Consider the following 17,761-nt stretch of genomic DNA (forward strand, 5'->3'; position numbering starts at 1 on the left):
GCTTTTGCCCCAGCCCGTAAGGGGGCGGAAGCGCGCATGTGTAGCAAAAAGGGGGCGAGAAACCACTCTCAGCCCCACCAATAAGAGAGGAAGCGAAAGTTTGAAGTACGCATGCGTAGCAGTTGGAGCTGGTTTCAGCTTGGGGTGAATACTTTTAAAGGCTATTTTATGCAGCAACTTTTTTCTCAATTAGTATTTGCTTCTGTTTTCGCTGAATGCGAGCGTACTGGTTATGCAGGGGCAGTTCTTAATTCCTGTTTAATGCGTGTACAGAATGCTGGGGGTGTTTGTGTGGGTGTGCAGCCTGGTGCCCGCCCCCCAACCTGCTACCTCCAGGTGTGTTGGGAGTGCAATTCTTAGCATCTTGTTTGAGAATGACTGGCTGGGGATGCTAGGAGTTGTAGTCCCAACTCACTTGCAGGGCTCCAGATTGGGGGGACTCTGGTGTAATGTAAGGGGCGTGGTCTTGTGCATGGGCAATCAGGAGCATATTAGAAAGGTCGAAGGCAATAATTGTATCCTTTATTCCAGGCGTTCTGTAAGCTTTCTACTGGCATTGATTAATAAGGGATCCTTAAATATTTGTGATGGAAACCCTGGGCATTGCAAAGGGTCCTACGCTCCAGGAGGCATGCTAGGGTTTCTTGTGGGGATTGGTTGAGTGTCTGACTGTTAACACATGGATTTACAACATAGCCTAAAATATTTCTTGCAGTTCTTCCTGAGACCCTGTGTTTTTGCAGGGGAAGTGGCCTGGAAACAGGCTTTCATGAAGCTCTCCAGACATTGCTAATATTTTGCTAGAGGAGTGTCATCTTTTTGAGGAGTGACTGTCCAGGGTGTCTGATGTATGGCCACTGACAAACTAGAACAGGGCCTTCTCTGTGATGGCACCACAGCTGTAGCCCTGCCTAAGGAAACTTTTCTCACTCCTTCTTTCTTGTTAGTCATCAAGTCCAAGAGCCCTCTCCAAATGGATTTGGGACCATTCTGGTTAATTTTTGCTGTGAATCTGCTATTTACACTAACATTGATACTCCTTCTTTTTGTTGAATGTCTTTTACAAGTTGGTATGTTTTAACATTGTCTATTGCTCTTTAATATATTTTGTTAGCTTACTTAGAAAGGTAACTTGAAAAGGGGTTTACAAGAAAGTCATAAGTTCTTTATATTATTATTTATATAATATTTATATTATTAACCTGTATTGTAAATTATTTCAGGACTGCTTTTTTCAGTAGGAAGCAATGTATAAACGTAACACCAGTGCAATCTTATGGCTGCTAATGTTGCCTAGACAGCGACAGGACAGGGCAGAGTCCCAGCTCTGACCTCCAGAATGCATTCTGAGGATGGAGATGGGATTCCAATCATGAAGCACCTTCCTTATCCCTGACACAGTTTTTTCTACTCAGGCTGCTGCTTTGAAGTTTGAAGTGCAACTTTGGAGCTTCCGTTCGTGGGAGGAAGGGTATTTTCCAGGGAGAGGAGGAGTGATACCTTGCTGTGGTGTGAGGAATCATAGTGATGCATCAGCCCCTTCTTTCAAGCAATGGTACAGATTGTCAGAATCAATAGCTCCATGTCTTGCATGGTGGAAGAAGCTTCCATCCCCTGCTGTGCTCCATTGATTGCCTCTAATTCTCCACTACCTTAAGTGAACAGTGCCTGCAAACCATGACATTAATGATCATGTCTGTTGTAGAAACCCAGAACTCCCTGCCATAACAGGTGGGATTAGGACCCACCTACAGCGTGTGCAAAAGTACCATGAAAAGAACCCCACCGTTACTTTTGTTAGGTAAGTCTGTTCATACTGAAGCTTGAAAGTCTACTTGTGCTGTGAACCTTAATTAATAAATATAAACTTGTGTGCATTTTTGTGGGAGCTAGTTCCATTGTACTCAAAAGGTCTTGCTCCCGAGGAGACATATATAAGATCGCACTGCCATTCTGCATTTATGTACATAATTATTCAAAGGCAAGCTGCACTGCATTTAATGGGGCTTATGGCCAGATACTATCAGTTTACAGCCTCAGAGTGAAATAATTCCAGTGGTAAATATTTGCCATTTTAGAACTTATGGGCTGTGAAGGGCATTTTGGCCGGCATTCATTCATAGGGTCACCATAAGTTGAAAATGACTTGATGGTACATAGCCGCAGCTATGCAGTCCTGTGGCACCAACATCTTCCCTCCCGGTCCTAAGGAATCCCCATGAGATGCCAACTGACCTCAGAGTCCCAGCTGGTGCAGTTTTTTCTGAGGCACGTTTCTAAGGTGGGCGCTGGAACTCCAAATTCTCTTACTGCCATCTAGTGCGGGGGTCCCCAGCCCCCGAGCTGTGGACCAGTGCTGGCCTGTGGCCTGTTAGGAGCCAGGCTGCAAGGCAGGAGGTGAGCTGTGGGCTAGTGAGCAAAGCTCCATCTGCTTTTGCAGCTGCTGCCCAGCACGAGCATCACTGCTGGGAGTGGCTGCAAATACAGACTCTCTCTGGGGCCCTTTGGGGTATCGGGCCCCAAAAAGAGGAGGGAGTGCTGCAGGAGCAGCAGAGCCAGGGGGCAGGGAGCACGGAGAAGCCGGGGGAGGGGGCGTGTGCAAGCGGCAAGGGAAGCGGGCAAGGGCTGGGCTTCAGGGCTGCAGATCAGCAGGGGGAGGCCCCACTAATTCTGCATTATGGTGAGGTATATCATTATTTCATTCTATATCACAGTGTAATAATAATAATAGAAATGAAGTGTACGATAAATGCAATGCACTTGAATTATCCACAAAGCTGGTCCATGGAAAAATTGTCTTCCATGAAACCAGTCCCTGGTGCCAGAAAGGTTGGAGACCACTGATCTAGGGTTGGATCTAGGGTTGTATTCTTAGTGTACTGGGCACTACAGAAATGCATGATTAACCTCTAACTGCTCCAGTTCAGGAGCAGCACTTCCAGTAACATCGCTAAACAATTTCCTTTTTGTTTATATTTTTAACTTTCTTGGCCTTTAATATTGTACTAAAACTTCTTTGGCTCACAGCCATCCCTCATTGATACTCTGCCTCTCATTTTGTTGAGTGGAGTGGAGATGGTCCGCTTCTGTTGTCCTGCTGAAACTTCATGGATGCAATCCAAACAAATTAAGCCCTTTGAAAGCTCATTATCTGAATAGACAAGGCAAGTGTATATTTAAATTTCTTCCACGAAAATCTGTGGAGCTCCAAACTGCTTGCTTTTGGCTAGATTGTGTGCCATGGGTATTGGTGGTAACCATTTATTATTTTATAAAGCATCTGAAATTTTCTACCTGCTGTATGCAAATGTAGAAAACAGCATAGTTCCTACTTCACTGTAGAAGGACAAAGACATTGGAAAGGAGCAGGTATAAAAACAAATTCAGATTCTACAGTAATTTCCTTATCCCCTTCCCTTCCAGTAATGCGCTTTTTTATTTTTCTGTTACAAGTGTTGATAGTTTTGTGAAATCATGTTTATTCTATGATGTGGGGATAACTTTAATTGAGCCTTTGTGCAAGCAAATTGTGGCTCTGTGTTTGTTTTACATACTATTTTCTTGGAAGAAAGGAAGGGTACTTGACAAACCAGTAAATAAAAATGTTGGCCTACAACTCCCAGCAGCTCTACCTGGCATAGCCAGTGCTGAGAAATGATGGGAACTGCAGGCCAAAACACAGGTTTTCCGTTCCTACTGTACATTAAATTCTCTCCACCTGAGGGTGGGCATGTCTTGCTTCCATCTGGGCTTTTCTGTGGCTTAGTTCCCTGTTGCTTTAAGTAGGAGGAGTCTGCCAGCAACACCTGGTGCATGTTTCCTGTTTATAAGCTCCTTATCTTGTAAGACCAAACATCAGGATGGGGAGTTTGCCATGTCTGAATCCTCACTGTGAGATGATTTCGGAATGGTTTGATATAAGGAAGCCTAAAGCAAAGCACATCAGAGGGAAACCTCCAGTGTTGTGTATGTGAGCTGATGGGATCTGAATTGATGAAAGTAACTGGCCAAGAAAGAGCTGTTGAGGTTATGATGGGCAGCTGGATGAAACTGTTGACTCAGCATTTGAAAGCTGCAAAAAGGGCAAATTGCATGTTCTGTGTACTTAAATGTAAGTAGAGAAGGAAATTAAAGTTGCCAAGTTCTTACTCCTTTTATTCAAATCTATGACGCAAACACACAGAGTACAGGGTACATGCCTGTGAAAGGACATAGTAGTGTTAGAAAAAGGGCATCTCGAAGGATCAGTGCTCCTGTGAGGAGAGATTATAATGTCTGCGATTGCTTAATTTAGAAAAAAGGGTGTGCTAAGGGGAACTTGTGTATGATCGTGCACAATGATGAGAAAGTGGATAGGGAGACCAATTTTTTTCCTTTCTCTCCATCCGAAAACCCAAAGGGTTCATCCCATGAAGTTGATTGGTGGCAGATTCAGGACAGATAAAAGGAAGGATTTTTTTTCCCCCTCACAGCACATAATTAAACTATGGAATTCACTCTCATAATATGCTGTACCGGCCAGCAGTTTGTATGCATTTAGAAAGGGATTGTGTTGTGAGCGAGGTGTTTCTTCCCCAGCAAGACACTCTCCAGCACTTCCTGTAAGCATCTTTATTCTACATAGAAGTCTAAGCATACGCAAGTCTCAGCATACACAAAGTGAGATGTTGAACTCTCTCTGTCCCCCTTTACCCAAAGCTTTGCTGTGGAACCAGGCACCTGCGTTCCACCTTCTGAGTCCCTAGTTAGACCGGCCTGTGGCTGTACCAATGGTCCTTTGGGTCCACATCCTCAGGAGACTGGCATTCTCCATCTGAGAGACTACCCATTTCCAAATCTCCTTCCTCAGGATGTTTTTGCTTCTTCATTTCCACAGGCAGGGGGACTGGGCCCCATGGCTGTCCTTGAACTACTTACATCCAGAGCAGGCTCTGACTGGAACTGAGAAACTGGGACTGCAGGTGCAGGTTGGTACATTTCAACAACAATTCTATTATCAGAGTTCAGGCTCTGAGCTCCAACTGGGTCAGCCAACTCCACTCCATCCTCGGACTCTGAGCTATCAGTCCCACCAAAACAGTCAGCTTCTTGTGTGCACCTGGGAATCTTGCCAGAGTGCGTGCATGACAGATTGGACAAATTCATGGTGCTAGGATTATCAATGGATACTAATCCCAGTGGCTCCGTGCCAGTATCAAATTTAGTATGCCTGTGTGCACCAGTTGCTGAAGAACATAGGCTTGGAGGGTGCTGTTGTACTCCTGTGTCCCCTTGGTGGGTTTCCCATGGGCAGCTTGTTGGCCACTCTGTGTACAGAATGCTGGACTAGGTGGACCCTAGCTCAGCATGGTTCTCCTACATTCTTACATCCTAAACACAAGATTCATTGGACCCTTGATGATTCTTGCTTGCTATCCTCTTCTTTCTTTTCTCCAGGGCTTGTCTCAGTCGGAGAATGAGCAATCAAAAGAAGGCGGTGTATGCAGAGCAAACTACAGGTCTTGACCAGTTTGGCCCTGATATCATTGCTGAAGCCAAGAGGCTGTTTGAGAAGAAATTCAAGTACTCCAAACCACCACACAATGAATGGCAGCTGCCAGACTCCAACCTGGTTTTCACTTGCAACCATGAAGAGTTCAGCTCCCTTGTCGCCCTGAAGGATTCCATGAATGAAGTCAAGAACAGGCTGAGTGATAAGAAATTGGATGAATGGCATCAGCACACATCCTTCACCAACAAAGCGGGGAAAATCATTGCTCATATCAAGAAATCTGTCAACGCAGAGTTGTGTACCCAGGCTTGGTGCAAATTCCACGAGGTCCTGTGCACCTTTCCGCTGCTCTCCAGTGACGCGCTTCAGAATGGAGAACTCAACTCGGTTCATCTCTGCGAAGCGCCTGGCGCTTTTATAGCCAGCCTTAACCACTATCTCAAGTCCCACCGCATCCCTTGTGATTGGAATTGGGTAGCCAATACCCTGAACCCCTATCACGAAGCCAGCGACACGCTGATGATGATTGCGGATGACAGGCTCATTGCAAACACTTTGCCCTGGTGGTATTTTGGTCCCGACAACACTGGGGATGTCATGTCCCTGAAACATCTCACGGGGCTGCAGCACTTCATCAGCAACATGGCCACCATTCACCTGGTCACTGCTGATGGAAGCTTTGATTGCCAGGGCAATCCAGGAGAACAGGAATCGCTTGTTTCCCCTTTACATTATTGTGAAACCGTCACTGCTTTAATGACGCTTAGCTCTGGTGGCTCTTTTGTTCTGAAGATGTTTACTCTGTTTGAACATTGTTCTGTGAACTTGTTGTTTCTGCTGAACTGTGCTTTTGAGGAGGTGCATGTTTTCAAGCCGGCAACTAGTAAAGCAGGCAACTCGGAGGTTTATGTAGTTTGCCTTCGGTATCTGGGCAAGGAATCAATTCACTCACTCTTGTCCAAGATGATGCAGAACTTTGGGACAGAAATGGTCAAGAAAGCCCTTTTTCCCCAGCATGCAATTCCAGAATCTTTCCTTAAAGTCCATGAAGAATGCTGCTTGTTCTTTCACGGGCATCAGATAGAGACAATTTCAGAGAACCTCCAGCTCTTTGAGCACATGGATGAGAGGGACCAGACCAGACTAAATGCTCTCCGGGATTGTGCTGTAGAGTTGTTTTTGCAAAGGTTCCAGATGAAACCTATTTCCAGGACCAGCTGGCTGGTGAAGAAGCCCCATGCTGGCTGCAGCATGAACTCCAAATGGTGTGGACAGAAGAACAAATATTTTTGCACCTACAATGAAAGGAAGATGCTGGAGTCCCTCTCTTGGGAAAATAAAGTGACCCAGGGCTGTCTTAACCAGTGGCTGGAAGAACACTCTCTTGGTAATGCTGGGAAAAGATGTGTTTTAGAAGGGACATTTAATAACCTGGACTGTCACCTGTGGTACATCTTGGAGGGACGCAGGTTGCCAGGAGTTAAATGTTCTCCCTTTTGTGATGGTGAGGCCCTGAAGAGCCTCAATGAGGCCCTTGAGAATTCGTTCATTGGTCGAGCGAGTGTTGGTGCCCTCATGAGACTGAAGCAGCAAGAGTGCCCATCTTGCTATGTTCTTACAGGATCATTGGTACTGTCTGAGTTATTGGCCCTCATACAGTGCCATAAACAGGCTTCAAGTGAAGGTTGTAGTGGTCAGAGACAATGTCTGGTGGTTGGCCTACCATCTCTCTGTGATGCTGAAAGCAGTCCTGGCTTGAAAGTTAAACTCCTGGAGTCAGTCTTTCTCTCAGATTTCTCCTGCTCTTTACTTCATGATGGAGAGCCGAAATATCAGCTGCAGTTTCTGGAATGTCTCTTGTGTGTGTTTCCGCAGCTCCAGAAGGGAGATGCTTTGGTCCTGCCCGTTCTCTCCTGTTTTACGCGCATCATGGCTGGCTTAGTCTTCATACTGCACAGCTGTTTCCAGTGCATCTCTTTCACTTGCCCCACTGCATCTCAGCCCCTTGAAACCAGTGCTGTTTTGTTGTGTGTTGGCTACCAAGGTCTTCCTGACCCAGTTATCCAATATCTGCAGCAGCTAAGCAAGCTCATGAGGACGCTGCTTGGCTCGGATTCACCACAACAGGTCTTGCAGTTTGTGCCCATGGAACACCTGCTAAAGGGGTTGTTGCTGGACTTTCTTTGGGACCTAAATACTGCCATTGCAAAAAGACAATTGCACCTGATAATCCAAATTGAGCAGCAGCAAATGGAGTGTCCTCTTAGCTTGACACAATAGAAAACAACAACCTCTTTGATTTGCTTCAAATTCTCTGTCTTTCTTTTTAATCACTTTTAAAACTGTGAGACACAGCATTTTGTTGTGCCACATCCTTGAACTATCCTTGATGGTTTTAGCTTCTGCTTGTATGTCTTGTGAGCCTGTTGCAGGGAAAATACACTTTAAGTGATAGAAATCTTCCTCCTTCAGAAGCAGTTGATTTCGCCTGTTTAACTGCGCTAAATTGGTTTGCTGTCAAAATTGAGTGGCAAACTGCTGGGGTTTTTTTTCTTTTCTGGTGCCCCATGGAGGATAGCACACAAAAAGGAAGTTTAGAGGGTGAAAATGGCCTCAGCCCCAGGCATTGCCCAGCCCTGCTTTAAGCTGTATCTGAACTTGTTCAGAACTATCACACTCAGTGGAATTAGAGCTGTTTCTCACATGATTTCAACCCATTTGTTAATACACCAGGGGTTGTTAGCACAAATAGGAGTAAGCAAACTGCTTCCTGTATGTGTACCACTTCTGCTTTTCTCCACAGTCCATGATTGGCTTGTTTATAGATTGTGGTGCATGAAGTTAGAATGCAGTCTGCTGTGATGTTTATAGACTAAAAAGCCTAGTGATTAATCCATGGCTTGTTGGATTAACTGCTGAACCGTTTAGCCCCTGAACAGTCCAGCCATCTGGACTGTTTAGACTTCATACTCTGCAGCCTACAAAAGAGCTGATTGTATAGAGTGGAGTAAAAGTGGAAGAGACAGATGTGCTGTAGGCAGCACACATACTCTCTGCCACACATGCCGAACAGCCTGTGGTTTATTTAATTCATGGCTTGTTATGGACATACAGAAAAATAGGGCCAGTTTGCACTTGGCTCATCATGGGTTAAATAACACTTGCTGTAACCCAGGATAAGCTGTGGTGGGTACAGTCACCATTTTGATTAAAAGCCCATGATTGGGGATTGCACCAGGATGTACATTATGGGCTATTTGATGGTTAAAAGAGTCCTTACATAACCATATTACTGCCACATGTGCATAGTAAATCATTGGCTGGGTCTCTGCCAAGCAACCCATGCTGAAGAAGAAGGAAGATTGGTTGACCAAACCGACTTACGTGCTTGTTCAATTCATAAACTTTTATAGCTTGGTTGCATACAAAGGGGACACTTAAAGGACTGAAAACATCCCATCAACCCGAGTTCAAGTGAGTGTGTACGTGTCAAACACTTCTTTGGTATCTGATAAAATAATGTTCCCGTTTTGGTGACCTCATCCAAGGAAATTACAAGCATGACCAACCTTCCAGTTGTATCAGGCCCTTCCATTTCTGGATTGCCCTTCTGCATTGCTCCTGAACAGCCATGCTGATGCTACAATTCAAGTGGATATACAGGAAGACCTGTATTGATCCCAAGAGCCAATTAAGGTGGATCCACCAGCCCAGGACATGCGGCGGGTTACTCTATAACAGGAGTTGGCTTTGGTTCTTGCCCCCTGCCCTTGCAAAAAGATGGACAGGTGCTGGCATTTCTCAGTTTGTATGTGCTTCGAGTCCAATGCAGTTTAATGTAGTTGGACTGCAGCACATGCACCTGAATCAGTGCAGCTGGCCAGTGTAGGTATCAAGTATGCTTGGCTGTTCATCTTTGTCTTGTTTGTCAAAGAGATCTTGGGGTGGTTGATCTCTGATGGGGACTGAACTCTAACCACGCTATGGGCAGCTGCTCTGGAAGAATGTGGAAGAGCTTTTTAGCTTGCAAGTTAACCAGCAGCTTTCATGTAGTCATTACCCAGCCAGAGTTTTCATACCGTTGGGGGAAACTTTTCTAAAATGGAAGAGCATACAGCTTTCTAGCTGAAGCTTATCTTGTGGACAGATGCCAAGCAGAGGCTTTCAGCCACAATCTACTTACGTTCCTTCACAGAAGCCCTTCCAAACAAATAGGAAACTATACAGCAAAGGTCCAATACTGCAGTGAGACTTGAGTGCAACCCCAGGGGAATTGTGTTTATAATGTGCCTACAGACCTGCACAGGCTTGCATTTGCAGCGGTGGCTGGAAAGCCTGATTGTTGACTAACGACTGCAAAATGGCAGGAGCGATCCACAGTTTGCACTTAGAATTTCCCTCCTCACCTCCCACTTCTGCCCCAGGCAACTGGGGCTCCCGGCACAGATCTTTGCATTGTAGGAAAAGGTGACTGGAGGGAGGGGGATCTAGGGGGAAAGTGCAAAGGGGGATGGGGTCACACACACCTTTGCAGTTTCTCCACTGCAAATTATGCCCCTCTGCTGTAATTTTGCCGCTTTTTGGCCATAACTAGGGTTCTCAGGCTGGTGTTTGTTTCAAAGCATTTCCAGCTTTGTGGTCCCATCCGTATGCATCAGTGACCAACTTACTAGCTGCAGTGGGGATCTCCTAACTCTTTCCCTCCTGCCTCTTCCCCTCTACCCCTAATTTTTCAGATACTGGTACTTCTCACAAATAAGGACACTGAAAATGCATATTGGCCTCTTTAGGAATTTCCAGATGTGCTAAAGTTGGAATTGACATTTTTAAAAGGATGACTTAATCCTCCCAATTCTTTTCTTCCCTAACTTTGTAAACTGATTTTATTATCCTCCATTATTTTAAATCCTACATCCGCAAGAAGTGGACTGACATTTTTTTTTATAAAACTTGAAGGATTCACCCTATTGTTCATACATTGACCTTTTAATTTTTGTTTGACCTTTGCAAATTATGGGCACAAAGAAAGTTTTGTGTAGAAGGAATTTTTTTGATGAATTTGGAAAATAAAATTTGTATTCTCTTTATGTTGCTTTTATTCTTCAAGTATGTGCTAGACAGAAACAACTTAGAAGCAGTTGCCAGGCTTTGAAATTGTTGAGAAAATTAATTGAAGCAATCTGGGTTTTACAATAAAAAAAAGTTGAAACTACTGAGGCCTTTTCATGGGTTTTAAGCAGTCTGCTTCCATCCAGCTTTAACCTACATGTCAGAATTGCTCTGTTGTACTGAGCAATATTTCTGCTGTCTTGCAAGAGATTAGCCGCAACTGTTTAAAGCTGGTCTACTTTTAAGCAGCCTGGTCACATGGTGGCTGTTTTGTGAGAACTGTTGCCTTCATATAGAGGAAACCACCCTGTGGATGTTCCCATTCACATCTATGGGCTCTTCTAATTGAGCAATAGAAGCTCTTCAGCATTTGCCATGTTATATGAACTAGTCTGGGGTCTCAAACATCTTGTGGTCATCAGTTTTACAACTGCCCATATTGGCACCCTCAGGGTTCCTCGCCTCTCCTGATTTGTATTTTCTTAAGGTTCTTAAGAGTTTTTAACTCAGAGGTGGGCATGCTGCCAAGCCAAGTGTTGCCCCCCAGAACAATGTTTCTTTGGTTCAAAAGAGTGTCTGGGAGTTCAGCCCCCATCTCTGCCTTCTCCTTACATTGTTGGTCAAATTCTTTTTCTTCTGGTCTCACTAGCCTTGTCAGTGTTAGTGGACATTTTATAAATGGGTCAGGCAACTATCTTATGGAAGTGCCCACAGCATTCTTTCGAAATTCTCAATATACCCATTGACCCAAAAGTGCTAGCAACTTCTTAACCAAGCTGCTTTGCCTTCCCTTCCTGTTTAAGAAACAAGTTTCTCTCAGAGGCATTCTCTAAAAATCTGACACCTATTTCAGTTCACTGAAATGCCTTTTATTTACTTTAGAACAAATAAGGAAGTTGTTTGGGACCAATCCATGGTTACTTTTCTTTCCATCCTTTTCCCCCTTATAGCAACATCCCATCATTTCCTACTGGAAGTTCTGGATAGGGTACCTTATTTTGTATTCTTAGAATGATCTGTAACATTGGATGGACTGAGAATTGTGACCCATTCAAGTTAAAACAACTCACATGGTACCTGTGTAGTTTCTTATTTGTATTTTGCTTCCTTTCCATTTGTGGAACTTGCAGCTTCAAATATGGGATTCATGGGCAGTTTTCCATCCAGATGTTTATCAGACCCATATCTGCTGTGCTTCAGCAAGGAAGGTTGAAAGATGCCTGACACCATGTCAGACATTCAGTTCATCCAGTCTTGTATAAAAACATGGCGGTTGGACCCGCTGGCCTTCATGGCACCTTCCAACTCTACTATTCTATGATTCTATGGCTTGGCCATGGGTCCCCAACATGGTACCCACAGGGAACCACTGGAAGGTGGTGACTCCAGTGTGAGTGGGGCAGTGCGTGGACTTCAGGTTGTAGCCTAGCCTTTAAAGGCTCTATCCATGGTGCTGAGGGCAGAGGTGGGGTTCAGCACTGTTCAGACTGCAACCTAAAGTGGAAGCCCAGGCCTAGTGACATGGACAACACCGCTCTGCACTGCGAGGGGCCTCCTGCAGAGCCCACAAATCTCTCACTTCCCTATCCCTTCAAAACGTATGAATATTTTAATTCATCCATTGGAAAATGCTATGGCAGCCTTGTTTGTCTTGGGAAACTACCCCTTTGCCTTGCTCCCAGCCACAGCCTTGTCCTTTTCCTCCCATCCACCCCTTTGCCCTTGGTATTACTCTCTTCCACTTCTTTAGCTCATTGTTCTCCCCCTCCTACTCTAGCATTGCTCTTTTTCTGCCCCACTTTTTCCTCCCAGCTTGGCTGTCATCCTCCTCCCCCTTCCCAGCCTCTAGCCTGGCCCTTTCTCTCTCTTCTACCCCTTTGCCTCAGTATTTTCCTCCTCCACCTCTTTTTCTCCCTCCTGCTGTTTCTCTCCCTCCTTCCCTCCCCGCCTCTAAGCTCGTTAGCTGTCTCTCCCATCACTAACTAGCTCACCTTTGGCTCCCCAGGCCCCCATGGTAGCCATTACCTGAACAGCTACATCTTCCATGAGGATTGCCTTGAGGTGCTGCCTGATTCAGAATCTCAAACGTGTCTGTAGGTCTGAAAAAGGTTGGGGACCTCTGCAGTCTTCCAAACTTAGCTGGATCCGCTTGGAGGGGAACCTTGTGGTTGCAGAGCAGGTGCAGAGGGTTACTTGCACCATGTGTCTTCTGGACCCTGGGATTTGAACCCAGCTCTCTCTGCTGCAGGTCCAGCACTCACACATCTGCCCATCAGGCTCTCGGGGTCCATGGCATGCACTAAAGCTTAATTCTGCGTAGACACAATTGGCTGGCACAGCTAACTTTTTTGCTCCAGCCCTACAATTTAGGAACATCCAAATACAACCTTTCCCTATAATTCAGTTATCCCTAGTAAATTAGATTGAAGGGGGAATGGAAGCCTCATTTGTGCAATAAGTTATTGCATTGGTAGAGCTAGAATTTTACAGCTTTGGAGATACATGCCAACTTAACATTTTGCCGCAGTGGCGGAGTTAAAATGAAAAACCAAAAAAGGACAAATAGAAATGGGCAGCTCAGAGACAAATAATGTGTTTCCACGGAGTCACTTCCATGTTGAATTAATGTGTGAACAATGAGGCTCTGGAGCTGCGTGTGTGATATACGTTGTCATCCATGTATTTTATATTGCTTTTCGAGGAAGTCCTCCTATAGATATTTCACATTGTAGCCTATATTTCCACTGCTGCGTGTTTGCTATGTTTTGGCATATTCTGTTTCAGTGATTAGCATTAGAAGAAATTTTCTTCTGTGGAGGGATTGTATAATGTATTCAGTTTCCATAAGTAATAGGGTATGAATAAGCACTCTGGACTGCAGTATCTCAGTATGGAAACGCATGCAGTGTCGTAGTTCCTTCAGGAGGAGTAGTCATGTTGGTTTGCATCAGCAAAAGCAACAAAGACTCCTGTGGCAAACTCATTTATTCTTGCATAAATGTTCATAGATGTCAAGTTAGTGCATCAGACTAGGTATGTGTTTGGACAGCAGGGGGAATCCACATAGGTTTGGGTCTTGCTTTACAAACTACCCCACCCCACCTTACCTCATGGTCTGTTTTGAAGTCAGTGTGGTATCATGGTTATATGTTGTCCAACTAGGGCTGGGGAGACCTAGGTTCAAAGGCTGACTCAGCTGTGAAGTTCACGAGGGAATGTTGGGCCAGTCATTGGCTGGGTTTACACATCATAACAAGCACCACCCTCTATGGTTATCCTGGTTTTTACCACAATGTATCTGGCAGATGATCAAGTGTTCCCCTCCTCCCTGATCATTCTTACTGCTGTTGACATGTATCCCATAAGTCACTGCACCTGAAATTCAACACTAAGATGCACCACTCCTTATGTAAACTGCTTCTTCCTCATTGGCCAGCACATAGAGGCTAGAAGGCTGGAGTGGCTTGTGTAGATGCCACTCTTTCCAAAGTACTCTGTGGCAGTTGCATACCAGAACCATGGAAAATATGATCTTGGATTTAGATGACATGGCATGCCATGGTGAAACAGAGAAACCATAGAGCTAACTGTTGTTTCTTATTGTTTCTAAATTTACCATGGTAAAATATCACAACTCGGCTCAGACAGTACAACAGATCAACAATGGTAAAAAACAAAACTAAACAAAACATGGCTTGTTTTGTTGTCTGAATACAACCATTACCTTTCACAGGGTTGTTGTGAGGACAAGAATGCTATATACCATCCTGAACTCAGTGGAGGAATGGTGGATTAAAAATCTGCTATAAGAGAGAAATACGTAACTAGAAATACCCTCTTTGAGACTCTCATTTAAATTACCTACTGTCCTTTTTCCCAAAGCAGGTGTACTTAGATAGCAGTCAAGAGTTATATCAGAAGTAAGAGCTCTTTATGAGTCTGCTCTTCTTGGTCTCTTGAGGCTGGCTGGAAGAACATCAGATACCACAGGCCTATGCATAATTATTTCACACAGATCTCTCTCTGTGCATCTGCCTGCGTTTCCCATAAGAAGAACCCTACAATCAACCTGAAGGACTGTAAAACTGCACAGCAGCCATAAAAGGGTTGCTCCTCCAAATGTAATAATATGCATAATTATCTGCAATAAATAGGCCAATTAACTCTCAATCCACTGAGCCTGCAGCTGCTCAGGAGCCTTTCTTGAACTATTGTTCTTAGCAAATGTGAGCTGTTGGGGTTGATGGGCTTCTAAATTTAGAGTATCTACTGAATGCTGCTTCAAAATTTATGGAGACAGCAGCTGTCCCTTACCTGGATTAATGTACAATTATCTCCAGTGATGTCCTTTTAAGTCAGTTCTTCCCAAGCTGGCACCCTCCACATGCGTTGGACTTGAAGCTTCCATCCCCCACCAGTATGACCAATGGGTGTGGGAAGATGGTTTTCAGCAAAGAGGGTGAAGGCAAAAGAAGATGAAAACCAAACATGAGGTGGGTCAATTCCATGAAGAAAGCCACAGCCTTGAGTTTACAAGGACTGAGCGGGGCTGTGAAGGACAGGCCATCTTGGAGGGCTTTTGCTCATAGGGTCACCCGAAGTCAAAGATGAGTTAAAGGCACATAGCAACCAACATAAAAGCACATAATATTCTCCCTTGGCCACATATTGGTCAGCATAATAACCATTTGGTTAGCAAGCTATCATTGGTATAAGTGGGAAGGCAGGCTTACCCAAAAGCTGGAAGATGGTGGAGGAATAGAAAGGTCATAAGAAGGGGAACCGAGGAACAAGATTGGACAAGACATTTCTAGCTGACAAATAGAAAGAGGGAAGACAAGTGGTTTTGTGGTCAAAAATTCTACAAGACCTCCTGGATGGAGGTAGTTCTAAAATTTTGGAATCGATGCCATTGGCAAAAACATGGCTAGATCGGAACAGTTTGGACTCTTCTAGGTACAAAAGCCATTACCACCTTGAATAAGATATTTAAGGAAAAGTAATTTTTTATAGTCATTCCTACTATGTCTTAGAGGAGGGATCTTAATGACTCAGAACTTGTGATGGTCAACTTGCCCAGGCAAATTTTCAACATGATTGGGACATCTATATAATTTTAGTAAAGCATCCGCTTTGCAATCAAGGTGGGCAGATTGCTATGAACCAAAGTTTCCCCTTTGTGGCAAGGTTAGCAGGGACCTGCCTAAGCCAGGATTTCTGCATTTTACAGTGTCCCCAAAAAGCTGCTACAGGACAGATGCTCTGGTGCAGTGCGTGGCTTTGCATTTGCTATGGTAGGCTGGAACTATTATGCATAAGCAGTTCCAATTGACTTTTGGGCAGGCATCCCACCCTGACTCCAAGTTTTGAATTTTTATGTTATCCTGCCTTTCTGCCTTAAAAATGAAACTTGGGATTCATTGGCAAAACAATTACCATGGACGTCATGAAAACAATACAATGAAACACTGCAATGAACAATAACAACATTAATAAATTGACCTACGGATACCAAATAATTCAGAAATTCATGTCTAGACAGTATGGCATTTAAATGATGCTTAAAAATACATGGAAGGTGGACATTTGTTCTCCTTACACAAGACAGCCCTCCATTTGTAGGTGGTTCTAATTCCAGTTTAAAGATAAAGAACCATTAAGACCTGTTGCTAATCAACATTTAGCATGTGGAGAGAAAATGGATAAGTTGGACATACAGGTCACCTGGCCACACTCCTCCATAGTACAGTAAAATACAATGTATTTCTATTTAAACTACAATTCTTTTAAAAGGGCATCTGTAAATGTGTAAGCATATGAAAATTTAATTCAAATTTATGCCCTCTTTTTCACATTTGTCAAGATGAATTTCCTTCTTCTTTCCTTTGGCCAATCCACTGATTGTAAGCTGCCCTGACAACCTTTTTTTGGCTGAACAGCCGAAGCACAAATGACACAAACTTAAACAACAATCATAATTATGTCTCTGTTCTCTTTTCTATATAAGCTAAGAACAGGAACATAAAAGCATAAGAACAGCTATGCTTGATCAGACCAATGGCCCATCCAGTCTAAAACTCTGTTTGCATGTGGCAAACCAGCTGCCCATGGGGTCGTGTAGGAAGGAGAAAAAGTTCCACCAACCCAAATTCCTCAGCAACTGCTGTTCATAGGCATATTGCTTCTGATAAAAGTAATAACACACAGCCAGCAAGCTAAGTAGCCATTGATAGCCTCTTCCTCCCTGTAGGGGCCAGGTAAACTGGTCTCGCCCCATTGTCTCTCTTTACTACCAGCAGCAACATGAACAAAATCCCCAGCTGCAGACATGGTTTGCTCAGTGTCTCATACCATGATCTTTAAAACTGGTCCATGTGGATGCATTCAAAAGTGCTATAGCAAATGCTCTTGGATGGAACAGGAAAAAGTTGCACACCCAAACAGTATATACCAGAACTTTGATCCCTTGTGGAACTCTGCGGAGGATCAGCTCTTCAACACACCAGGCAAATACAGATGTAAATACCTCTTTAAAACAAGCATTTTAATTTCTTTAAGAATATATATGATTTAAAGGAGATGTGGGGGCAAAGCCATTTTCTTATCTTTGAAATAGCCACATTATATAACTATCTGTATAAATCCACCCAGAAAAAATGAGAGCCAGTAGTATATATCGATCTCCTTTAAAATGTGCCCCGTCTTGTATGGGTAATCGTTACAGGGCTCCATAGAGGAAAGGCTTTAATTAGGAAAGGGTGATAGTGATTTGGCAGGGACAAAGGAGGGAGTGTGAACTGTGTGGGAGAGAGAAAGGAACTCCAGATTGAAAAGTTGGAGTCAAGTGCAAAAAGTGCAAGAAACAGCAAGAAGGAAGAAGAAAACATGGACTGGGAAGATGCTACCAGGAATATTTTTTCCTTCATGGGGAATATCTATTCTCATCTGAAGAACAGATTTATTTGCAAAAGAACAAAAACAAAACATAAAAGGCTGGTTGAAGGTGGCCACTGATGCATTGCTGAAAAAAGAGGGACTACATCATCATTAAAAGTGAAACCAAGTTGTGTGTGCTAATCTATATGTACAAATGGAAATGTACAAATCATAACTATAATTTAAATAGAAAGCCAATGCATCCTACAAGAGTAGGGAAAGACT

At 44.0% G+C, this 17,761-nt stretch overlaps 1 protein-coding gene across 6 annotated transcripts; it reads left to right on the forward strand.

Moving 5' to 3' along the window:
* The first annotated feature begins 9 nt into the window (after positions 1 to 9).
* On the forward strand, positions 10 to 10,578 carry CMTR2 (cap methyltransferase 2). Of its 6 annotated transcripts, none has more exons than XM_044442541.1 (4): positions 10 to 144; positions 1,416 to 1,801; positions 3,028 to 4,967; positions 5,437 to 10,578. In XM_044442541.1, the coding sequence occupies exon 4, from the start codon at positions 5,456 to 5,458 to the stop codon at positions 7,769 to 7,771; it is 2,316 nt and encodes a 771-aa protein (XP_044298476.1). In that variant the 5' UTR covers positions 10 to 144; positions 1,416 to 1,801; positions 3,028 to 4,967; positions 5,437 to 5,455; the 3' UTR covers positions 7,772 to 10,578. The 6 variants fall into 6 exon arrangements, with proteins under 6 accessions (XP_044298476.1, XP_044298479.1, XP_044298480.1 ...); XM_044442544.1 differs by having other exon boundaries at positions 1,706 to 1,801; XM_044442543.1 differs by lacking the exon at positions 10 to 144 and having other exon boundaries at positions 1,198 to 1,555; positions 1,706 to 1,801.
* The last annotated feature ends 7,183 nt before the right edge of the window (positions 10,579 to 17,761 follow it).

The sequence above is a fragment of the Varanus komodoensis genome, unplaced genomic scaffold (genome assembly GCF_004798865.1).
Source record: "Varanus komodoensis strain SLA01 unplaced genomic scaffold, ASM479886v1 scaffold4, whole genome shotgun sequence".
NCBI classification, from domain to species: domain Eukaryota; kingdom Metazoa; phylum Chordata; class Lepidosauria; order Squamata; family Varanidae; genus Varanus; species Varanus komodoensis.